At 41.5% G+C, this 22,267-nt stretch overlaps 1 protein-coding gene across 1 annotated transcript; it reads left to right on the forward strand.

Moving 5' to 3' along the window:
- The first annotated feature begins 242 nt into the window (after positions 1-242).
- Tdrd6 (tudor domain containing 6) lies at positions 243-21,106 on the forward strand. Its single transcript, XM_017801574.2, has 5 exons — positions 243-6,288; positions 9,157-9,281; positions 16,000-16,089; positions 19,640-19,703; positions 20,873-21,106. The coding sequence occupies exons 1-5, from the start codon at positions 243-245 to the stop codon at positions 20,929-20,931; spliced, it is 6,384 nt and encodes a 2,127-aa protein (XP_017657063.1). The 3' UTR covers positions 20,932-21,106.
- The last annotated feature ends 1,161 nt before the right edge of the window (positions 21,107-22,267 follow it).

Here is a 22,267-nt window from a genome sequence, read left to right on the forward strand (position 1 = left end):
CCCCAGGCCCCGTGGCCACCTGCTCCGCCTACTCCCCGTGGCGGCCGCGCGCTGCCCAACCTCCGAGGCACGGTGGGCGGTTGGACGGCCGCCGGCTCCTACCAGTCGACGCGAGTCTCCGAGCCCTGTGCCAGGCCTCTGGCCGAAGGTGTCCCGGGGTCCTCCCATTCCTTGAGTCCCCTGGTCCTGGTGTGGTGGGAGTGTTCCTGGAGGCACTGGGGAGCCCAAGGAGGGCTGCAGGGATGAGCTCCACCCCTGGGCTGCCCACTCCCGGGGCCTCGCTGGTCCTGCGGGTGTCCTTCGTGGACGTGCATCCCGAGGTGATCCCGGTGCAGCTATGGGGACTGGTGGGCCAGCGACGGGAAGAGTATGTGCGGCTGAGCAGGGAGATCCAGGAGGCTGCAGCCACGCGTGGCCTGTGGGCGCTGGGCGGCGCCTCCGCCTTGCCTGGAGAGCTGTGCCTGGTGCAGGTGGGGCTTCTGTGGCACCGCTGCCGCGTGATCAGCCGGCAGGCGCAGGAGAGCCGAGTCTTCCTGCTGGATGAGGGCCGCACCATCACCGCAGGTGCAGGCTCCCTGGCGCCCGGCCGCAGTGAGTTCTTCCACCTGCCCTCGGAGGTGCTGGGCTGTGTGCTGGCCTACCTGGTACCCGCGGGCGGTGAGGGCGCGGGCGGTGGCGAACCCCACCACTGGTCGCCCAGTGCGGTGGACTTTCTTAGCAACCTGCAGGGCAAGGAGGTGCACGGACGGGTTCTGGACGTGCTTCTCCTCCATCGTCTGGTCCTGCTGGAGGTGCCGGCTGTGTCTCAGCAGATGGAGGAGCTCGGCCTCGCCAGGCAGGTACCTGACAGTCTCTTCTGTTCCCTACTCAAATGCTACCAGACCGCAGCAGCTAGCCTGGGGTCCTCCGGAGTTCTCCCGCGAGTGTTGCCCAAACAAGAGCATCCTGGTTTGGATTACTTCTACCCCCAGTTGCAACTGGGCGTGACAGAGCCGGTGGTCGTAACCCAAGTATGTCATCCTCACCGAATTCACTGCCAACTCCGGAGTCTCTCGCACGAGATCCACAGCCTCTCAGAGAGCATGGCCCAGGTATACCGGCGGTCCCCAGGGACGGAGGATGAGGACTCTTGCAGTACCACTTGGGAGGAGAGGGAGGAGAGCCCAGACAAGCCCGGCTCTCCCTGTGCTTCTTGTGGATTGGATGGACAGTGGTACCGGGCTCTCCTGCTTGAGACTTTTCGGCCACAGCGCTGTGCCCAGGTGCTTCACGTTGATTATGGAAGGAAAGAATTAGTAAGTTGCAGTAGCCTCCGCTACTTGTTGCCTGACTATTTCAGAATGCCTGTGGTGACCTACCCCTGTGCTTTGTATGGGCTCTGGGACTGTGGAAGAGGCTGGTCTCGGTCACAAGTAGGTGATTTGAAGGCTCTGATCCTAGGTCAGGCGGTGAATGCGAAGATTGAGTTTTATTGTTCCTTTGAGCACATGTATTATGTCACCCTGTATGGAGAAGATGGGATTAATCTCAACAGTGCGTTTGGAGGACAGTCGTGTTGCCTGGCTGACCAGTTCCTTCAGAGCCAAGGGGTAGAGGAGGAAGATGAGGAGGAAATAGATGGGACATTTCAGTCTTTGTCCCCTGCTGAGGAAGTGGATGAGGAGGTTTCCCTTCCAGCTTTAAGTTCTATCAGATTAAAGATGAATGCTTTCTATGATGCCCAAGTGGAGTTTGTTAAGAGTCCTTCTGAGTTCTGGATTAGGTTGAGGAAACACAATGGCACCTTCAGCAAGTTGATGAAGAGAATGTGCAGTTTCTATTCTTCAGCCAGCAAACTGGATGGTGTCATTTTGAAACCTGAGCCTGACGACCTTTGCTGTGTCAAATGGAAAGAAAATGGTTATTACCGGGCCATGGTGACCCGATTAGACAGCAAGAGTGTGGATGTTTTCTTGGTGGATCAGGGCAATTCTGAAAATGTCGACTGGTGTGATGTGAGAATGTTGCTTCCGCAGTTTAGGCAGTTACCAATACTGGCTCTGAAGTGTACCTTGGCCGATATTTGGCCTTTGGGAAAAACTTGGAGCCGGGAGGCGATTTCTTTTTTTAAAAAGACAGTACTCCATAAAGAGTTAGTGATTCATATTCTTGATAAGAAGGATCACCAATATGTTATAGAGATTGTTGATGAATCTAGAACAGGAGAAGAAAACATTAGTAAGGTCATTGCACAAGCTGGCTATGCCAAGTATCAGGAATTTGAAATAAAAGAAAATACTATACTAAATCCTCACTGCCCGGGCCATATCATAAGTCATTTTGTTTTGGAGACTAGCAAGGCATCTTCTGCCAAGAAGGTAGAGGGGGAACAGAAAGTCAAGAAAGATAGTAAGACCCTAGCTGTTTCCAAAGTTTTGACTGACACAATCAGCCTTACGAATGCTACAGCAGGACAAACGATGCAGGACAAAGAGAAAATAGCATCTGATTTTTCTCTCCTCACACTGAATTTCTTGAAAATGAAGCCAGATGATTCTTGTAAAGCAGAGCTGGAGGTGGGCAGTACCGTCGAAGTCAGAGTGTCTCATGTTGAAACCCCTGGTTCTTTCTGGTGCCAACTGATGAGGAACGTGCTAGGGTTCACAACTCTGATGCGTAATATCGATGACTACTGCAAAAACACGCCAGCTCCTTACGAAGGGAGCTCTCGCGCTTGTCTGGCAAAGCGAACAGCAAATGGAAGATGGTCCAGAGCTCTGATTAATGGAGTACAATCCTTTGAGCATGTCAAAGTAGTATTTGTCGATTATGGAGACAAGGATGTGGTATCCATGAAACACATATACTCAATTAGTGAAGAGTTTCTCAAGGTGAGAGCGCAGGCTTTTAGATGCAGTCTTTATAACTTAATTCAGCCAGCTGGTGAAAACCCCTTTGTTTGGGATGAAAAGGCCATACAAGCCTTTAGTGGATTTGTAGATAACGCTTGGCACAATAACCTAGAATTAAAATGCACGATATTTGCTTTGGCATCAGGACATGATGAAGAGCTATTTAATGTTGTGGATTTGTTAACACCCTTTCAGAGTGCCTGCCGTTTCTTGGTAGAAAAGAGACTGGCAAGACCAGTAAAACTTCAGAAGCCTCTGGAACCTTCCGTTCAGCTACATTCCTACTACTATTCTACACATGACATAAAAGTTGGCAGCAAAGAGTTGGTGTATATCACGCACGTTGATGACCCTTGGACCTTTTATTGCCAGCTGGCAAGAAATACAAATATTTTAGAACAGTTATCATATAACATTATACAACTAAGTAAAGTCTTGCTGAATTTAAAAATGTCTTCCCTGATCCCCAGAACCTTGTGTCTTGCCAAGTACACGGATGGAAATTGGTATAGGGGGATAATAAAACAAAAAGAACCAAATAAAGTCTTCTTTGTGGATTTTGGGAACACTTACGTAGCAAGTGACGCCCTGCTTCCGATACCTCAAGATGCCTATGATGTTCTCCTGTTACCCATGCAAGCTGTTAAATGTTCCTTATCTGATATCCATGGTCGTATTCCAGATGAAGTCACAGCATGGTTTCAGGAAACTGTTTTAGATAAATCATTGAAAGCTTTAGTTGTAGCAAAAGACCCAGATGGAAGACTGATTATAGAACTCTATGACGACAGCATTCAAATTAATGCCAGCATTAATGAGAAGTTAGGACTCCTTGGTTATAAAAACAGAGCAATAAGAAAAGACAAAGAAAATGAAATCCTCCTCCAAACAAAGGAAACTCTTGAAGACAAAAATGAAACTGTGATGTTGTCACCTACAGAGTATTTAAGTCAACCAGGAGAGAACAAATCACACAGTGTAGAGATGTTGGGAGAATCATGTAAACCCAAGCTCAGCCCGGTCTGTAAGGAGCTCAGATATTTACAGTGTTCAACAAAGGCGAACCTAATCATGCCCTATCAGGACTCCCCAGGAAACAAAAGTGATGGAGTATATCCATTAACAAGAGAAAAGAAAGAAGAAATGTTTGCTGAGCCACCTTTGAGTGCCACAAAACTAGAAGTCACTCTCCCAGAGAGACGAATAGGGGACTCTAGTAACAAAGATCTGCCTCTGAAGTTTTGTGAGTTCCCACAGAAGACCGTAGCACCTGGTTTTAAGACAACTGTATACATTTCTCATATTAACAACCTTTCAGATTTTTACATTCAGTTGATAGAAGATGAAGCTGAGATCAATCGTCTTTCAAAGAGATTAAATGATGTTAGAACAAGGCCCCAGTATCACACAGGTCTGCCTTGGCAAAGCGGAGACGTGATATGTGCCATTTTTCCAGAAGACAATTTGTGGTACCGCGCAGTGGTCATGGAACAGCAACCCAACAACCTTCTTTCTGTACAGTTTATAGACTATGGCAACGTGTCTGTAGTTCACACAAACAAAACAGGTAGGCTTGGCTCAGTTGACGCCTTGTTACCAGCGCTGTGTCTCCATTGCTCCTTAAGGGGATTTTTGTCTTCCGACAGCATAAGTTGTAAGGAAATGGTTGGCTACTTTTCCCAAAGGACTGAGGAGGCTCAAATAAGTTGTGAATTTGTGAAATTCCAAGGCATCTGGGAAGTGATTCTTGCTGATGAACATGGGATCATAGGGGAAGATGTGATTAGCAGGTATGCTTTGGGTGAAAAATCTAAAATGGGACTTACTACCCAAATAATGAAAGGTGACTGTTCAAAGTCAACCAACAAATCCAGTATTGACACTTTAGTATTTCTTAACTGGTATAATCCTAAAACAAAGTTGATAAGAGTGTATGCTACCGTGATAGACGGACCTGAGTATTTTTGGTGTCAGTTTGCTGATTCTGAGAAACTGCAGTATTTAGAAAGGGAAGTTCAAACTGCTGCAAAGCAGGTCATGGAGCAGAGAAACTATATCCAGTGCCCCCGTGTTGGAGATCCATGTATCGTGAGATACAGAGAGGATGGTCATTATTATAGAGCCCTCATCACTAATATTTCTGAAGATCACCTTGCCTCCGTCAGGCTTATGGACTTTGGGAACTTTGAAGTCTGTGTGGAGCCCAAATTGCTCTGGAACATTCCTTCTGAACTTCTGTTGGTTCCCATGCAAGCATTTCCATGTTGCCTCTCTGGATTTAATATCTCAGGAGGTGTATGCTCTCAAGAGGGAAATGATTATTTTTATGAAATAGTCACAGAAGATGTGTTGGAAATAACAATAGTAGAAATCAAAAGTGATGTCTGTGGCATCCCCTTAGCAGTAGTCGAGTTGAAAAGCAAAGGTGAGAATATTAATGAGAAAATGAAGAAATATTCTAAAATTGGTATTCCTAAGAGTGACCCATATTGTGAGAAACATGGCACCGAGAGAAAGGGGGTCCTTAGATGCCCCAGCCCTGACCTTGTTCTCAAGAAACCAAGTCATAAAGTTGTACAAGATAAAACCTTATATACGGAACCACGGACAGATAAGCTCTCTGAAAGAATTGAAAAAGACTCAAACATCATTGAAACCAAGTCGAGTAAATTCTATGAACATAGTACCCTTAACATTTTTGAAGCTTTTGAAAACCCCTGCAAAGGTAAAATGGGTTCTGAGAGACTAGAGGGTAATGTGGATTTCCATTTTGTGGACAAAGCCAAGTTTGATGATAATTACCTAATGACAGGCTTTAACCCAATAAAGCCACATTCTAGTGAGACAGAGGAGTTACTAGAACTGAACTCGCTGGAGGTGCCCCTCTCTCCTGATAATGAATGCAAAGAATTCTTAGAACTAGAATCCATTGAGTTACAGCACTCCCCCATCGGGAACGAAGAGAGAGAGGCACTAGGCCTAGGGTCACCAACGGCACCGCTGTCCCCAGTCAGTGAGGCAGGAGCTGCCCTGGAATCCTTTTCGGTACAGCTTCCCCTCGACTGTGAGGCCGAGAAGCAGCTAGACCTGGAACTACCCACACCCCAGCTGTCTTTAGAGGACAGTGTAAGTCCTTTGCCAGTCACTGTTGATTGGGCTCTCCAGGAATCCAGGTGTGCAGAAGATGAGAGAGAGTCAAGTGGTGTGGGCTCTTCTGAGGACGGCCACTGGATGCCACCACTCCTCCATCATGAGAAGAGCTGTGGTTCCCCCAAACAGGCTGAAATGAATATCTTTGAAGAGGAATATGAAAATAGAGACACCATGGCTTTGTTGACACCTTTGTTCTCTGAGGACGATTCCAGGGATGGAAGGATGTGTGGCAAGGCTGTAACAGGTACGTTTGTTTTCTCTCAGTTCTAAGTCTCACTGAGGATCTTTCAAAAGGTCTTCATTTTAAAGAAAAGGATAATTATTTTATGAGTACTTTTTTGAAGAAAGATGAAGCACAAGAAAGAGAATCAGATTTGGATTTTATGAAGGATCTTTGATTTCTTTTCTTAGCCTTGTTTTATTTTTTGATACATTGTCTCAATATATAAAGCCCAGGCTGGCCTTGAATGAATGATTCTCCTTCCTCAGCCTCCTGAGTGCTGGGATGACACCATAGGTCTACACCATTGTAGGCCTATGAAGAGCATTTCCAAGCATGGAAAATATAGTTGCAAAATCAGTGTAAAATGATATATACACCAGAGGAAATGCTGAAATATTGCTTCCGTGTTTAAAAATAAAATGACTGGGGGCTAGAGAGATGGCTCAGCAGTTAACACTGGCTGTTCTTCCAGATGATCTGGGTTTGAATCCCAGCAGCCACATGGTGGTTAACAACTGTCCATAACTCCAGTTCCAGGGGATCCGACAGCCTCTTCTGTCCTCTGTGGGCATTGCACAACATGGGTGCACGTACCTGCATGCAGGCAATACACACATACACACACAAATAATAATAAAATATTAAAAATAAAATAAGACTGAAATCCATATCTCCAAAAGATGGTCACATATAAAATGTAAGTAATTCATTATTAAAATCAAGATGGCATATGTCTTGGTAAGTTTTAAGAAAAAAACCATGGTCTTTATTAAGTTTTTTAGTAAATAAATAAATTAAATAAATAAATAAATAAATAACATTCCCCTGGCCAAGTGTTCCTGCAAGCATAAGTTTATAATAGGGATCACTTTGACTACCTAGATTTCTTTTTTTCACACACACTTAATTGTGTCATGCATTGATTTTACCATTCATTTAGAAACCCTTAAACAACAATAAAAAATAGATTTAGGGAGCCTCTATTAATCAGAAAAGCCAACAGTCAGGAGTAAAGCTTGGAGAATATTTCATATATTGACTTTCTTATGAATTATTTGACATTTTCTTTGCTACCTAAAAAGATTATAAAACAATAAAAATGCTTTAAAGTTACAGTAAATGACTACCTTTTGACTTTCATGATCAATGTTATGCTTTTTATTTTTATTATTTTTTAAATATTTTATTCTTATTTTATGTGTGTATGAGTGTTTTGCCTGCATGTATGTGCCAGTACATGCAATGCCTGCAGAGGTCAGAAGAGGGCCTCAGAACCCTTGGAACTGGAGTTACAAACAGTTGTTAGCCATCATGTGGATGCTGGTAACTGAACCTGGGTCCTCAGCATGAACAGCCAGTGCTCTTAACAACTGAGTCATCTCTCCAGACTCCTTTTTTAAAAAAATTTAAACAAGTTTTTAAAGTTGTTTATTTCTATTTTATGTGTAGGAGTGGTTTGCTTGCATGTATATATGTGCATCACATGCAGTGGTTGAGGAGGTCAGAAGAGGGCATTGGATTCTCTGGAACTTGAGTTATTGACAAAGCTGTGAGCCATTATGTGTATGATGGGAACTGAACCCAGGACCTCTGCATAAGTAGCAAGGGCTCATAACCACTGAGCTATCTCTCCAGCCCCATTATGGTGCTTTTAAATGTCAGTGTTTCTATTTTAAATGTGAACCATAATACAAAACAGAAAATAATAGAACAAAGAGAATGAAAATCACCATGCTGTTACCATCAAGAAATGTTCAGGGCTAGCACCATGGTACCATCTTGTCATCTTTTATCCCATTTGTGTAATCTGCTGAATACAGTTTAAAAACTAAATACAGATCATACTGTCCCACAGTATTGCATCTGGGCTTTAATCCCTAGAAACCTGTTCAGGGAGGCTGGACAGATGGCGTGCTGCTCTTGCAGAGGACCCAAATTTGATTACATCACCCAACTCAAGTAGCTCACAAATGGCAGCTCCAGAAGATCCACCAATGCCCTCTTCTGGCCTCTGTGGACACCCATATGCATGTACATAAGCATACATGCACACACACACAAATAAATAAAAATCAAGAAAATCTTATTTAGATGGTTTCAGAATTGGAAATCTTTGTTAGCTACATAGAATGCTAATACCTAGAGTATATAAAGATCTTTAAAAATAAGGGACTGGAGAGATGGCTCAGTGGTTAAGGGTACTCACTGCTCTTGCAGAGGACCCAGGTTCAGTTCCCAGCATCCACATGGTGGCTCACAATCATCAGTAACTCAAGTTCCAGGAAATCTGATGCCATCTTCTGACCTCTGCAGGCATTGCACCATATGGATGCACTTACATACATGCAGGCAAAACACAGGCAAAACATTTAAATAAAAATAAGTATGCCAAAAAAAAATTTTAAAAACAGAAAAAACTTTTAAGAAAAACAAAATTATGAGATTTGGAGAAAAATGGATGAAACTAGAGATCATTAGCTAGTATCCCAGACCCAGAGAAACAAATAGCTTGTATTCTCTATCACATGCAGAAGCTTAATTTCCACGTGTGTACATATGTGTGCATGTGGTAGGCTATAGGTCATAAAGCCAGAAAGAGGACATTTTTACTGATAGTAATAGTACCAGCTTTTAATAGTAATTTTCAGTGTTAGAGGTCAAATTTGATGGTTTTGTTTTGTTTTAGGAAAGTGCTTGAACTTATAAGGGGTTGTGTCACTGAAATGATTTTAAATAAAATTAGTGAAAAGAGAGACTTAGAACATACCAATTAAATGTTATTGATTAAATAGAGATAGTAAATGTAGACTAGCAAAGTACTTTGCATGTGTATCTCACATTAAGGTTTTAAGTGATACATACTGAGTCTCCCTTTACTCAATTTTGCAGTTCAACCACAGAACACATACACTCTAAAAGGCTTCTCCGTTGGATCCATGTGTGTCGTGTGGTCAAGTCTCAGAAACACGTGGTCTAAGTGTGAGATTTTGGAAGTAGCTGAAGAAGGCACAAAGGTGAGGGAAATTTAAGGACTTTATCTCAACATGCAATTGTAGACTGCGACAAGAATTTTACTAAAGTTCACCAGACTGCAGAATGCCAGTAGTTTGATGAGCCCATCATTTCTTATCTACATTAGTCAAATGATTTTTATATTATTTTCTTCTTCTAGTCTCCTCTCACAGAGCTAACATGAAGTTTATGAGATTCAAATCTGCCTCATTTTTAAAAAGGTATAGAAATGCATAGTTTATTGTTTTTGTTTTGTTTTCTGTAAAAGAGTATATACTCGAGTCACTGACCTGTTTTTAAAAATCTAGATTCCTAGGCCTTGGTCTGACTTACCGATTCCAAATTTCTGGAGGCAGGTTTCAGGAATATAAGTTTCCACACCATTAAAATGGGAGAACCCAAGGCTGGAGAGATAGTTCGGGGTTAAGAGCACATACTGCACTTCAAAGGATCCAAGCTGGGTCCCCACCACCCACATGGGCCACCAGAAATGCTAGCACCAAGGGCCTCTTCTGGACTCTATGGGCACCTGCATGCACTTGGTGCCCATACAGACAAGCAGGCGCACATGCTCATCACATAAATAAATTAATAAGTAAATAAATCTTTAAATAGGAGAGCCACTGGTGTTCATTAACATGACACATGAAAATAACAAGTTCATTAATATGATGCTCTGCCAAGTGTCCCTGGAGTGTTCAGCTTTATGCTTTACTTCTTTATAATTTATACTATATATTAGATGTCAAACTGCTTGACTTTGCATGCATACACACACACACACACACACACACACACACACACACACACACCACAAACACACACTTGGTGCTTTGGTGAATTTAACCAGTGCTCCCATTTCCCTTTGTTCCATCTCCTTCACTAAATAATTAATTCAAAATTATCACTAAAGATTTCTTTTAGCCATTTCCATTTCCAAGAAGTACTCACTGGTATTACTATATAGATTTCCCCATATCTTCCAGGAGAGAGCTTCATACCTGTATTATATTCCAGTATTTGATGACATTGGGTCATATAGGAGCAAACTTTCTGCTTCAGAGTGGACATATTATACCATATTGCACCTGTCTGGTAATAGGTCTTTCTACACTAGATTTTGAACACTTGAGGTCTAAATTTTAATCTAGTTTTATTGGTAGGCATGCATGCTCAACACAGTGTTTGGAGCACACTCTTTAAAATGTTAGGGGGGCCTGGAGAGATGGCTCAGCAGTTAAGAGCACTTGCTGTTCTTGCAGAATATCCGGGTTTGACTCCCAGCACCCACATGTCAGCTAACAACTATCTGTAACTCCAGTTCCAGGGAATCCAACACCCTCTTCTCTCCTCTGCATGCACTGTACAATATGGGTGCACTTACACATATACAGACAATACACTCATGCACATAAAATATTTAAAAATAAAATACCCTTCCTGGAGCCAGCAGCTTCCCTGGGTAAGTTTGGCTGCTGCACCCACTGCGCCTTGACTTCCCGAGCCTCATTCACCCTCCCAGCTCCCCCACCCCATCTCACCTCCTAGCATGGGCACTGGCCCATGTCTTCTTGTGACACCCCAGACCTGTGGACTGACCTCTTAGCCCAGACTCCCCACTGCTTCCTGATGCTTTGCATCTAGACAAACCCAATTCCTCCCTGTTGTCCCCAGGAGCCCTCGAACCTCTTCTCGTTCCACCTCCCTTTGCATCCCTGGGGGGCACAGCCATCAGCTTCGTGGGGCCAGCATCTTTCCTGGGCCCTACTCCCAGGTCAGCCCAGCCCTTAAACTCCCGAGGCCAGCGTCTTTCCTGGAGGGATCCAGACCTTAGGAGAAAGCCTGAGAACATCTGATCCTCATCCGACTTGGGCCTCTGTGGGAACTCCTGAGCAGCAGGATGAAAGCCATCTGGCCCTTCCAATGTAAAATCAAAGGAAAGAGCCTGAAGACTAGACCAACCAGCTTTTCATGCCCAACAAGTAAAAGTAAACCACAAAGGCACATAAAGTTTACAAAAGGAAGAAGACCTAAACTCAACAAAGGAAGGCTTGAGTCTCACACAAGAACCAGAATCTACAAAAGAAATCCACATGTCAAAGTCATAGAGAAAAAATAGTAACATGAAAAATAAAAATAGTATATCCCCACCAAGTACCATCAGTCCTCTAGACAAGTACAATGAGAACCCCTAGAGATAAGATAGATGTGGAACTCAAAAGAACAATTATAAACATGATAAAAGAATTCAGTGAATTTAAAGAACACACAAAGAAATCTAAGAACTGAAAGAAGATAGGGATAAACTTCTGAATGAATTCAGAAAAGAGAAATAGTGAATGCTCAGGCTGAAATGAAGAAGGAAGTGAAACACTCAGTAAGCCAATTAGAAATGACAAAGCTTCACCAATAGGATGAATGAAAAGGAAAACTATAGACCCATATCCTTAATGAACATAGATACAAAAATTCTCAACAAAATACTTGCAAACCACATACAGACACACATCAATAAGAAGATCATCCACCATGATCAAGTCAGCTTTATTCCAGAAATGCAGGGATGGTTCATTATACATAAGTCAATAAATGTCATAAATCATTTAAATGGACTCAAACACAAGAACCACATGGTCACCTCAATAGATGTAGATTTTGAAGGCCTTTGACAAAATTCAATATACATTTATGTTCAAAGTTCTAGAGGGAATTGGACTGGAGGGAACATACCTCAACATAATAAAAGCTATATACAACAAACCCACAGCCAACATCATTCTAAATGGAGAAAAACTGGAAGCATTCCCATTAAAATCAGGAACCAGGCAAGGCTGTCCACTATCTCCACTCCTTTTTAACATAGTGCTTGAAACTCTTGCAAGAGCAATAAGACAAGAGAAGGAAATTAAAGGAGTAATAATTGGAAAAGAAGAGATCAAATTAGCCCTTTCTTCAGATGATATATTATACTTAAGAGATGCCAAAAATTCCACCAGAAAACTCAAAATTCTGTAGCCTTTCTATATACCAATAACAAACAATAAGAGAGAAAGAGTACATGGAAACACTCCTCTTCACAATAGCTGCAAAAAATAAAAAATATCTTGGAATAAACCTGACCAAAGACATTAAAGATCTCCACAAATAAAATTTTAAATCTTTAAAGAAAGAGACTGAGGAAGACACCAGGAGTCTTCTATTGCTCGTGGATTGGAAGAATTAATATTGTGAAAATGACCATCCTACCAAAAGCCATTTATAGATTCAATGCAATGCCAATCAAAATCCCCATGACATTCTTCACAGAGTTGGAAAAAACACCCTAAGATTCATATGAAATCACAGAAGACCTCAGATAGCCAATGCAACCCTGAGCACTAAGAGCAATGCTGGGAGGATTACTATACCAGGTTTTAAACTGTATTACAGAGCTATAGTCATGAAAACAACATGGTATTTGTACAAAAATAGACCCGTAGATCAATGGAACAAAATTGATGACCGAAATATGAGTATATGCAATTTCAGCCACCTGATATTTGACAAAGGGGCCAAGAAGAAAACATTGGCAATAACCTACAAGATATAGGTGCAGGGAAAGATTTTCTAAACCGGACATCAATTGCTCAGGAAACAAGGTCAAGAATCAACAAATGGCACCTCATTCAACTAAAAAGCTTCTGTACATGAAAAGAAGGAACAAAGGAAGTGAAGAGAAAACCCACAGAATGGGAGAAAATCTTCATGAGTGACACATCTGACAGAGTTTTAACATCCAGAATATATAACAAACTAAAAACAAAGAGTTAAGAAAGGAAGTAATCCAATTAAAAGATGGGCTAAAGAGCTGAACAGAGAGTTCTCAAAAGAATAGATAAAGATGGCTAAGAAGCATCCTAAAAAATGTTCAACATCATTAGTAATTAGGGAAATGCAAATTAAAACCTCTTTAAGATTTCATCTTACTCCAGTCAGACTGAATAAGATCAAGAGAACAAAGGATACCAAATGTTGGAGAAGATGTGTGGAAAGAGGAATACTCATCCACTGCTGATGGGACTGCAAACTTGTTCAAACCCCATGGAAAGCAGTGTGGAGAACTCTTCAAAAACTATGAATGAACCTACACTTGACTCACTTATACCACTCCTTGGTATATACCCAAAGAACTCATCCTATTGCATAGACACTTGTACATCCATGTTTGTTGCTGTTCTTTTCACAATAGCTAAGAGATGGAAGCAACCTAAGTGCCCCTCAACTGACAAGTGCATAATGAAAATGTGGTTCATTTATCTGACAGAGTTTTACTCAGCAGTAAAGAAAGATGAAATCATGAAATTTGCAAGTAAATGGATGGAACTAGAATCTGTTATACTAAGTGAAGTAACACAATCTCAGAAAAAAAATCGACATATGTTCTCCCTCATATGTGGATCCTAGCACCAAATCCTGATAAGTATGTATCCAGACATAACTATAAGAACCAGGATAATGGAAAGGAACCAGGGAGGTAAAGGAAAAGAAAGAATCTGAAAGAGAATACCAGTAGGAAACAGGCATTAATAAGGGAGATATGGATAAAAATGGGCTTATTTTAAGGGGAGGGGGAAGGGAGGATTAATCAAGGAACCTTGGGGATACAGGGAAAGACGGAGCTCCAGAGAGGTGGGACCATAGGAGAAGGGTATTATTAAGAGAGAAATGGGAAAAATGGGGGCACTTTAAATGGGGAAACCATGGTGGAAGGGTTACACAGTACAAGAGATAAATGCCTACCTAGTTTGAAAAATCCAGAGGGAACCATATTAATTGAACAACCAGTGACAAATTATACATACAACTAGTTCAAGGAATATAATACATGTCTAGGCAAGGTTTATCTGAGAATGTTTGGTCTTTGCCCAAGCTTTATCTACATAGCACATGGTAATTAAAAGTACTAGACTGGTGGAACTAAGCTTCTTGGATGTCTAACAGCCATACTTTGAGGACTATACTAATTTGGTCACAGGGACATAAAGGACAGTTTTTGCTCCTTGCCCTCCTAGGTTGATTAAGCTCCAGAGGACTATGAGCATCTCTCAAAATGTCCTGTAACTGTGGTGAGTCACCTGTCCTTTTGATCAAGGAGGCTATGGAGGCCCCACCAAATGGACTTGAACCAGTGTCCATTCTACAAAGAGGAGCATCAACACAGAGGAAATATTTCCTCCATGCCTCCAAGCAATGCCAGCCATGGTCAAGCAGGACCTTTGACTTATCACATAGATGGAACTGGTAAAAGAAAGGAGCCAGGGGCTCCTTCCAATCCCATGTGACCCATGAGGAACAGATCCTCAAATGACCTTAAGAATAAAAAAAAATAGTTTTATCTGGACCAACTGTATAGTCTTAAACACCCAAAAGGAAAGTATAACCAATGATTAAAGGGATCAATATAATTCTTTTTAAGAGTCCATGTGTATAGCTAAAAGCTATATAGCAAGAAACAGTGCCAGACAAGAGATATAAGAGTTGTTAGCCAGGGTGGCCCAAGAGCCTCCCAGACGGTAACCCAGGATAGAACTGGAAAAATGAACAGCAGACCCCAATCTTATCTAAAGGAATGTTGGCAGCTGATTGCTGTTAGATGAGGAAGAGCTGATCTTCCTGAAACAAGGAACTTTAGATAGGCTGAGTAGAGTCAGCAGATGGACAAGCACTGGAGAATGGCTGGGGGCACCGACAACACAGTGGACAGTAACAGGGATAACAGAGTATATGGGCTCCAGTTGGGGGGGCGGACCACGGGACAGTGCCATTTGGGATGTGGGTATATCGACGAACAAGATTGTTTGGGATGTTCTGTATGAAATACACACACACAAAAAAAATCAACAAAATTTTAAAAATGAGTTATATTTGAGGAAGAAGCATAAAAATTTGTTTCATGTTAATTAGTAGAGGTGAAACACATTACCATTGAAATCTACCCGATTTTATATCTATGCTTAGGTGGATCTCAGAAAGTAACCTACTGTGACTAGTAATAATCAGATACCTAGAGATAAGAGATGCATTTGCAAACATCTAAGTGTTAGTAGCATTAAAAATGAGTTTTTCTGTATGAAATAGTATATTTTAAAATGAAATGGAGATCTTTTTTATAGGTTAAAACCTCATTCAATTTTGTCTTATAAGGTTTATACTGAGTCCAATATTGTATAACTGTATTAATTCAACTGTGAACCTAAAATTATAGCCAATATTGAAAGAGATGCATCTTTGCTCTGGAAATTGTTACTGAATATGTTAATGTTGTAATGAAATGCTTCTTCTAATCATGTGGTTATTAAATAACTTTTTAAAAATGCAAGGTTTAATTTAATTTCTCTCTTTTTTTGAGACAATGGCTCATGTATCCCAGGTTACCCTCATACTTGATAGTAGCCAAAGATGGCCTTGTGATCTTGAACACTGCTCCTCCTGTCTCCATCTCCTGAGTGCTGGGGTAGTAGGCATGCACCGCCACATATGGTTCATGTAATACTGGAGATTGAGCCCAGGACTTCATGCATGCTAGACAAGCACTCTACCAACTGAGCTACATCCCCAGTCCTTAATGTTATCATCTTCATAACTGGTTAAGTGTTTCTTTTAAGGATTACTGTAACACATCTGTCAACTATGATTTGGGGAGCTTGACTTTTTTCTCTGAGCCTTGTGTTTTTTCTGTAGGTTTTGAACCTTTCAAATGGTATGGAGGAGACAGTGAGCCCCGAGAATGTCTGGAATGCTATCCCTAAGGTAGATAAGAATCCCTCTGAGGTATGGATTGTGCACTGATTAATGAAAGGTGATGGGATGAGCAATTTTCAAAGCCCTTGTAGTAGGAAAAATAAAGGAAACAATCTGTAGCAACAACAGTTGAAAACACCATAACAACATTCAAAGTCCCTGGTCTGTAGTCCCAACATCACTTTGTCAAGTTCATGTTTTACTCCTTGATTTTTCACTGAAGTTAAAGAATAAAAAATTGTCTGGTGTTCTTTTTCGTTGCAAAAAAGAAAAACCTGGGAAATAGAAGAAAATTTTAAAAGGAAGGGCCTGGAGAGATAGTCAGAAACTGAGAGCACATGCTGCTTTTGCAGAGGACACCAGTTCAGTTCCAGCCACGTTGGGCCACTCACCTGTAACTCCAGTTGTAGTGGATATGGCGCCCTCTTCCAGCCTCTGAGAGCAACTGCATTCATGTGCACATTCACACATAAAATTAAAAATAAATTTGTAAAAAATTTAAATGAAAAATAGCTACCTGTAATAAACACTATACAAAGATAGATTTTCTTTGATATTTTTTACTGGTTACATTGAATTTAAGTATTTCATTCACACATTGCAGACACACAGATGTTTTGCAGTATATATAGTTTTATAGTCTGCTCCTCATTTAAGACTATAAGGCTGGGTGGTTTCCTCAGCCATTGTAATGTGTCTCTGGGCATTTAGGTTTGCTTTATCTGGGGTTTTTAGAACTTCTTGCTTCTGATAGTTCAATTCTTGGTCTTAATGAGGTTTGTGTCTTTTGATTGTCTTTTCCTTGGAGAAATGGTTCAAGTCTCCCTAAATTTTTATATGCTAAATAATTTGGGGGTTTATCCTGAATATTTTGAGTCTTATGTTGTAAGACTTGAGTTCTGTTAACATCTTCTGAAGAAGGTTGATGGGCCTTTGTAGTAGGTGATAAACTCAGGTTCCTGTTGTAATCATTCTCTCTCTCTCTCTCTCTCTCTCTCTCTCTCTCTCTCTCTCTCTCTCTTCTCTCTCTCACTTTTCAATGCCTTGTTGCTTAGGGCTACCCAGTACTTCAGCTGCTCAGAGGTCCACCTGGGAGTTTTGGTGTGGTTGGTAGAAAGATATCAAAGACTGCTGGGCCTGCTTGACCTGCCATGCACAACTCAGGGCTGATCCTGAGACTTAGCATGAGTTCATGTATAGTAGCAGGGTTTACACTGTTCACCATCTTACCTCTGAGATTTCCTCTATACTTCCTCTTTTGTGGTATGTGTGCAGTTGCACATATATGTGGGTGTACACGCATGTATGTGTGGAAGTCAGAGCTCAACTTCTGGTGTTCCTCAGGAGCCATCTACGTTCTTTTGTTTGCTTTTCTTGTTTTGAGACAGAGTCTCTTACTGGGATCAAGGGCCCACCAACTTGGCCAAGTTGGTCAGTCTGGCTGACCAGCAAGCTCCAAGGATCTGTCTGCCTCATCCTCCCCCTATACTGGGAATCCAAGTGTGTTCCAACATACTCGGCTTTTTATGTGGGTACCAGGGATCAAACTCAGATCCAAACGCTTGTGTAGAAAACACATTCAACTGAATTGTCTCCCCGGCGCCTGTATTTCCTTTTGTGTCAAGTCCCCAGAAGCCTCTTTTTTGGTCCCCTGGGTAGAAAGCTATGTTTCTTTCTTGGTTTCCTCTGTGTTCCTCAGGCTCTCTGTAACTGAGTTTGCCTCTTGGAGGGAAGCTGGGAAGAGAAAGGAAATAATAAACCTGTCCTCCTATTCAGCTAACAAGCCAGAGAGATGGGCCTCCTCCCACATTCCAGGTGCCTGCAAGGCTGCTGTTGTCACTCACCACAGGGACAGGAGGAAAACGAGAAGGAAGTAACCATAAAGGAATTTCCCACCCATTTCCTGTTTTTGTAGAATTCAGAGACACTTCCTTCTATTCTGGCTAGAAAATAGAGGCTTCTTTTTGAGAGCTTTGCGGTCTACCCGCTGTACAGTTTTGATTTGGCTTGCCCGCAGACACACACACATATACATGCATACGGAGGGCGGGGGGCAGGACAGAGACAGAAACAGAGAGACAGAGAGAGACAGAGAGGGGGGAAGAAGAAGGAGGATGGGGGGAAGGGAGGAGAAGGGGGAGGGAGAGAGAGGTGAGGGAGGGGAAGGGAGAGGTCCACGTGTAGTTTTCACTGTTAGTGTCAACCTACCAGCTCCTGTTTACTTTTCACACTTGTCAGGTAGTTCCTTTTGTTTGATTTGGTTTGGTGTGGTTTGGTTTGATATGGTTTAGTGTGGCTTGGTGTGGTGTGCTGTATATGTCCAGAACTTTCAGTTGTGGTCAGTGGAAGAGAAGCTACAATAAGCTCATTCCATACTGGCTACAACTAGAAGGCTGTCTACAGTATATTGAAGCTGTTCATGCTGTAGGCCCTTCCTGACACACCCTCTTGGATCATGTCACTGTGAAAGCATTGAACTCCTCTCTTTACCTCTTTTTTTTTTTTTTCTAAGACAACAGCCTACTGTAATTTTTCATCTGTATTAAGGTTTCCTTTACCTTCTGGCTGTCCCCATCTATTCATTTTGAAGAGTCCATGGCCAAATACCGAGATACAGGACTCTAGTAGGATAAAATGCCCTGACGCTGATAAAGAGAAAAAAAGCTATTTAGGACTACTCAAACTGACATTTATCTGTATGTAGCTGCACATGGCTTCAACTAAGCCAATGAACAGGTATTTAGAAACTACCGATGAGAAAGGCATTGATAGATTTTATATTTGGTTATGAATAAGATTTAAATGATCCTTTCACAAATTTAAGAGAGTTCTTAAATAAGAACAGCCATCTACAAATGAGCTTTCTTTTAAAAGTGAGTATTATGAGATATTAAATTATGCATGACATTAAGTCATTAGTCTCTAGATGTCTTTCTGACTGTACTTTTTAGAATTTTATCTGAAAAATTTAATTTTTTCACAAGTTTGCATAAGGAAATGCCTTATTAAGAAGCTTCTGTCTCACACAATACCATGAGTTATTGAAGGGAATATAGTCATTAGTGACTCATCTGTGGCTTACCATGGATAATGTTTTTGCATAGCAGCTCATTGAACAGGGTCCTCTGAGTAGCCCAGGTTGACCCCAAGGTGGTTATGTAGTAGAGGATAAAGACCTTGAACTTCTGATCCTCTTGCCTCCACCTCCCAAGTCCTGGGATTACAAGGCATGCATCACCACACTCAAGTGATGGAGATCAAGCTTCCTGTGTGTTAGGCAAGCACTCTACCAACTGAGGTACATCCTAAGCACCTCTCCTTCCTTCATCAAAGTTATCAGGGTTTGAGAAGCTTACAAACAAGGGGAAAAGTACTCTCCTCCCTATGTAGAATGTACTAGTGCCAAGATGTTCCAGGAAAATGAGTGTTTCTGATTCTTTAAAATCAAACTGTTATAATTTAGTAAGAATGCTTTTTATTGCTTACCATTTCTTCTGGCTTGTCTGTGGTCCTGTTGCTGATTTTTAACTACTCTCTATATTTTTTAAAATGATACTGATGCGAAGGTTCCTTTTGCTAGGGTGCATTACAAAGAGTGGGAAAGGATCATTCCTGTGTCTCATCAGATGATACCGTGATTAAAGGTAACTTGTGTTTGTGAAAACAAAATATTTTTGTCATCCAGAATTGCCAAGCCATGAAGATACCTTTAATCTCTCAAAGAAAATGGTTTGTCAATTTTCTTGGATGTTATTAGTACAAAAATGGGGTAAAAAAGCTTAACTGTGGTTAATTGGAATAAATAACCAAGAACTAGGTTGTTGAAATATCAGAGGGAATTTGTTGGACACCTGACTAAATCTTGGAAGTTAAATTCTCAGTCTGATAAATTCATATTTTAAAGGACCTTAAAGGCTTTTCCTAGGGCTGGTGAGATGACTCAGTGGGTTAAGACACTTGCTGCCAATCCTGACAGCCTGAGTTTAATCCCAGGGACCCACATGGTAGAAGAGAACCAGCTCTCACAAGATGCCCTCTAACCTACACACACACACACACACACACACACACACACACACACACACACACACATGCACCGGCTCTTCCACAGCCTTTAATTGTCTCTTATTTCTTACACACATACACATAGTATTCACATACCCATACATAGAGAAAATAAATGTAATTTAAAAATTAAATTATTTTCTCAAAGTTAATTCACATGTTGAAATTATCTCTAAATGTTAATCTTTTGAAAATGCTTTCTGAACTTTGAGCTTATCACTATGACAAGATTTAACTTGTGTATCTCAAAACTGCATATTTCTTGCTCATAAGCAGCACATTGGGGATGGGTCATATGGCTCAATGAGTAAAGACACTTGCGGCCAAGCCTGACAACCCGTGTTCGATCTCTGGAGACCACATGGTGGGAGGAAAGAACCTGCCTGCCATCTGTCCACTTCCACATGTGTGCCGTGGCATGTGTGTGCCATAAGCATATGCACACAGCTAAGTAAATAGTTTTTAAAAGCCCAGCACACTGGTTCTTAGAATTAAGGCACATTCATAATGAAACCAGCCCCAGGTGGCATTAGTTAGAATACAGACTAATCCAAGACCTGATTGGCTGCCTTGTTACCTTCATTGTAGCAAAAGATAAAATGAGTCAATTTCCAAATGTCTTAACCTTTTCTGAAACTAAGTACAGTGTGAGAGCCAGAATATTAAAAAGGAAATAAATCACTTCTGTGAGAATGTTTCTTGGTAGTAATCAGAACTCATCTTTCCTTTTCTCTCTCTTCTCATCCAGATTCTCTTGCCACAGAGAGGGAGTCTGGAGGCGATGCAGATTTAATTCCAGAGCCGTAGACACAGACAATGAGAAGCTGCTCTTAAATTGCATGGTACCCAGACCAGGATACTGGAGGAAGCTGAAAAGTTGTCCTTTAGAAAAAAATTGATCCGTGATGGAAACAATAAGTCTCAGTTGTCTAGGCGGCATACATGTTACTGTCTAGCTACATCTGGGCTCTTCTGCAGCCTTTAATTGTCTCTTATTTCTTATCAGCTGGGAAGATTTATTTTTCTAACATATTAGTACATATCAAAAAAATTGGTATCTTTTCAATATATTGTTTATATTAAAATAGAAAAATCTAGGTTCATGGCAAGCAAGACATGATGCTACCGAATGCCTTGGCTGTGTCAACAAGAATTCATCTAGAACTGTGGTTTTGATTTGGAAACTTTGCCTTGTTTACTTAACTAAGTAGCTACTATTCTGTTTGAACTTGGTGGTATGCAGATACAACCCAAGATTTGAATAAAGTTTATCCTGGAAAGTGTGGCGGTCTCACTTCATCTGTGGGTCTATCTCTACTCTGTAACTGAGGAGTGGGTGAAGCATGGTGCTATGAAAAGTTCTCTCTGGCAGGGTGTGATGGTGCACGCCTTTAATCCCAGCATTCCGGAAGCAGAGGCAGGCTGATCTCTGTGAGTTCGAGACGAGCCTGTTCTACACAGTGAGTTCCAGTAAGATCCTGTGACTCAGTTAATTTATTTCTTAAATTACATTGGTATTGGTGTGTGTGTGTGTGTGTGTGTGTGTGTGTGTGTGTGTGTATGTATGCATGCATGCATGCCATCGCATACATGTTTAATTCAGAGGACAACTTGGAAGAGTCATTTCTCTCCTTATACTACGTGGGTCCCAGGGATTGGATTCATGTTGTTGGGCTTGGAGGCAGGCATTTTTACCTCCTGAGCCTTGTTACCAGCCTTCGGCTCGTACTTTAAAGGCAATTTCCCATTTTCATCATGAACTCTGAGGTACATATTAATGTTCACATTTTATAGTTGAAAAAATATTGAGGCTTTTTAGAAAAGTTGAATAACTAACTTGCTTATGACCAATTGGAACAACCAGGGCTCGATGAAACTAGAGCCATCTGACTTCAAAGCTCAGACTTGGAAAAATTATTTCCCATGGGTTGTGCTATGAGACATATATAGACCCTAGGTTTTGGAAACAGATGTTAGCTATATTGCTACTTACTAGATATGTCCGAAGCAGGCTTCATAGTAAGTCAGTCCTGATCTTCTTCACCTGTACCATGGTAATAAAGCCTTTCTTGCAGTGTTAAGATATAAGGGACTGGAGCAATGGCTCAGTGATTAAGAGCACTGGTTGCTCTTGCAGAAGACG

Source organism: Nannospalax galili, unplaced genomic scaffold (genome assembly GCF_000622305.1).
Source record: "Nannospalax galili isolate Female #2095 unplaced genomic scaffold, S.galili_v1.0 scaffold803, whole genome shotgun sequence".
Taxonomy (NCBI): Eukaryota; Metazoa; Chordata; class Mammalia; order Rodentia; family Spalacidae; genus Nannospalax; species Nannospalax galili.

Excerpts from the sequence above, each read along its gene's own strand:
- Tdrd6 (XM_017801574.2), top strand. The coding sequence starts at position 243 with ATGAGCTCCACCCCTGGGCTGCCCACTCCCGGGGCCTCGCTGGTCCTG. Across the intron at positions 6,289-9,156 it reads GTGTGGCAAGGCTGTAACAG|TTCAACCACAGAACACATAC; the intron begins GTACGTTTGTTT and ends TCAATTTTGCAG. Across the intron at positions 9,282-15,999 it reads TAGCTGAAGAAGGCACAAAG|GTTTTGAACCTTTCAAATGG; the intron begins GTGAGGGAAATT and ends TTTTTTCTGTAG.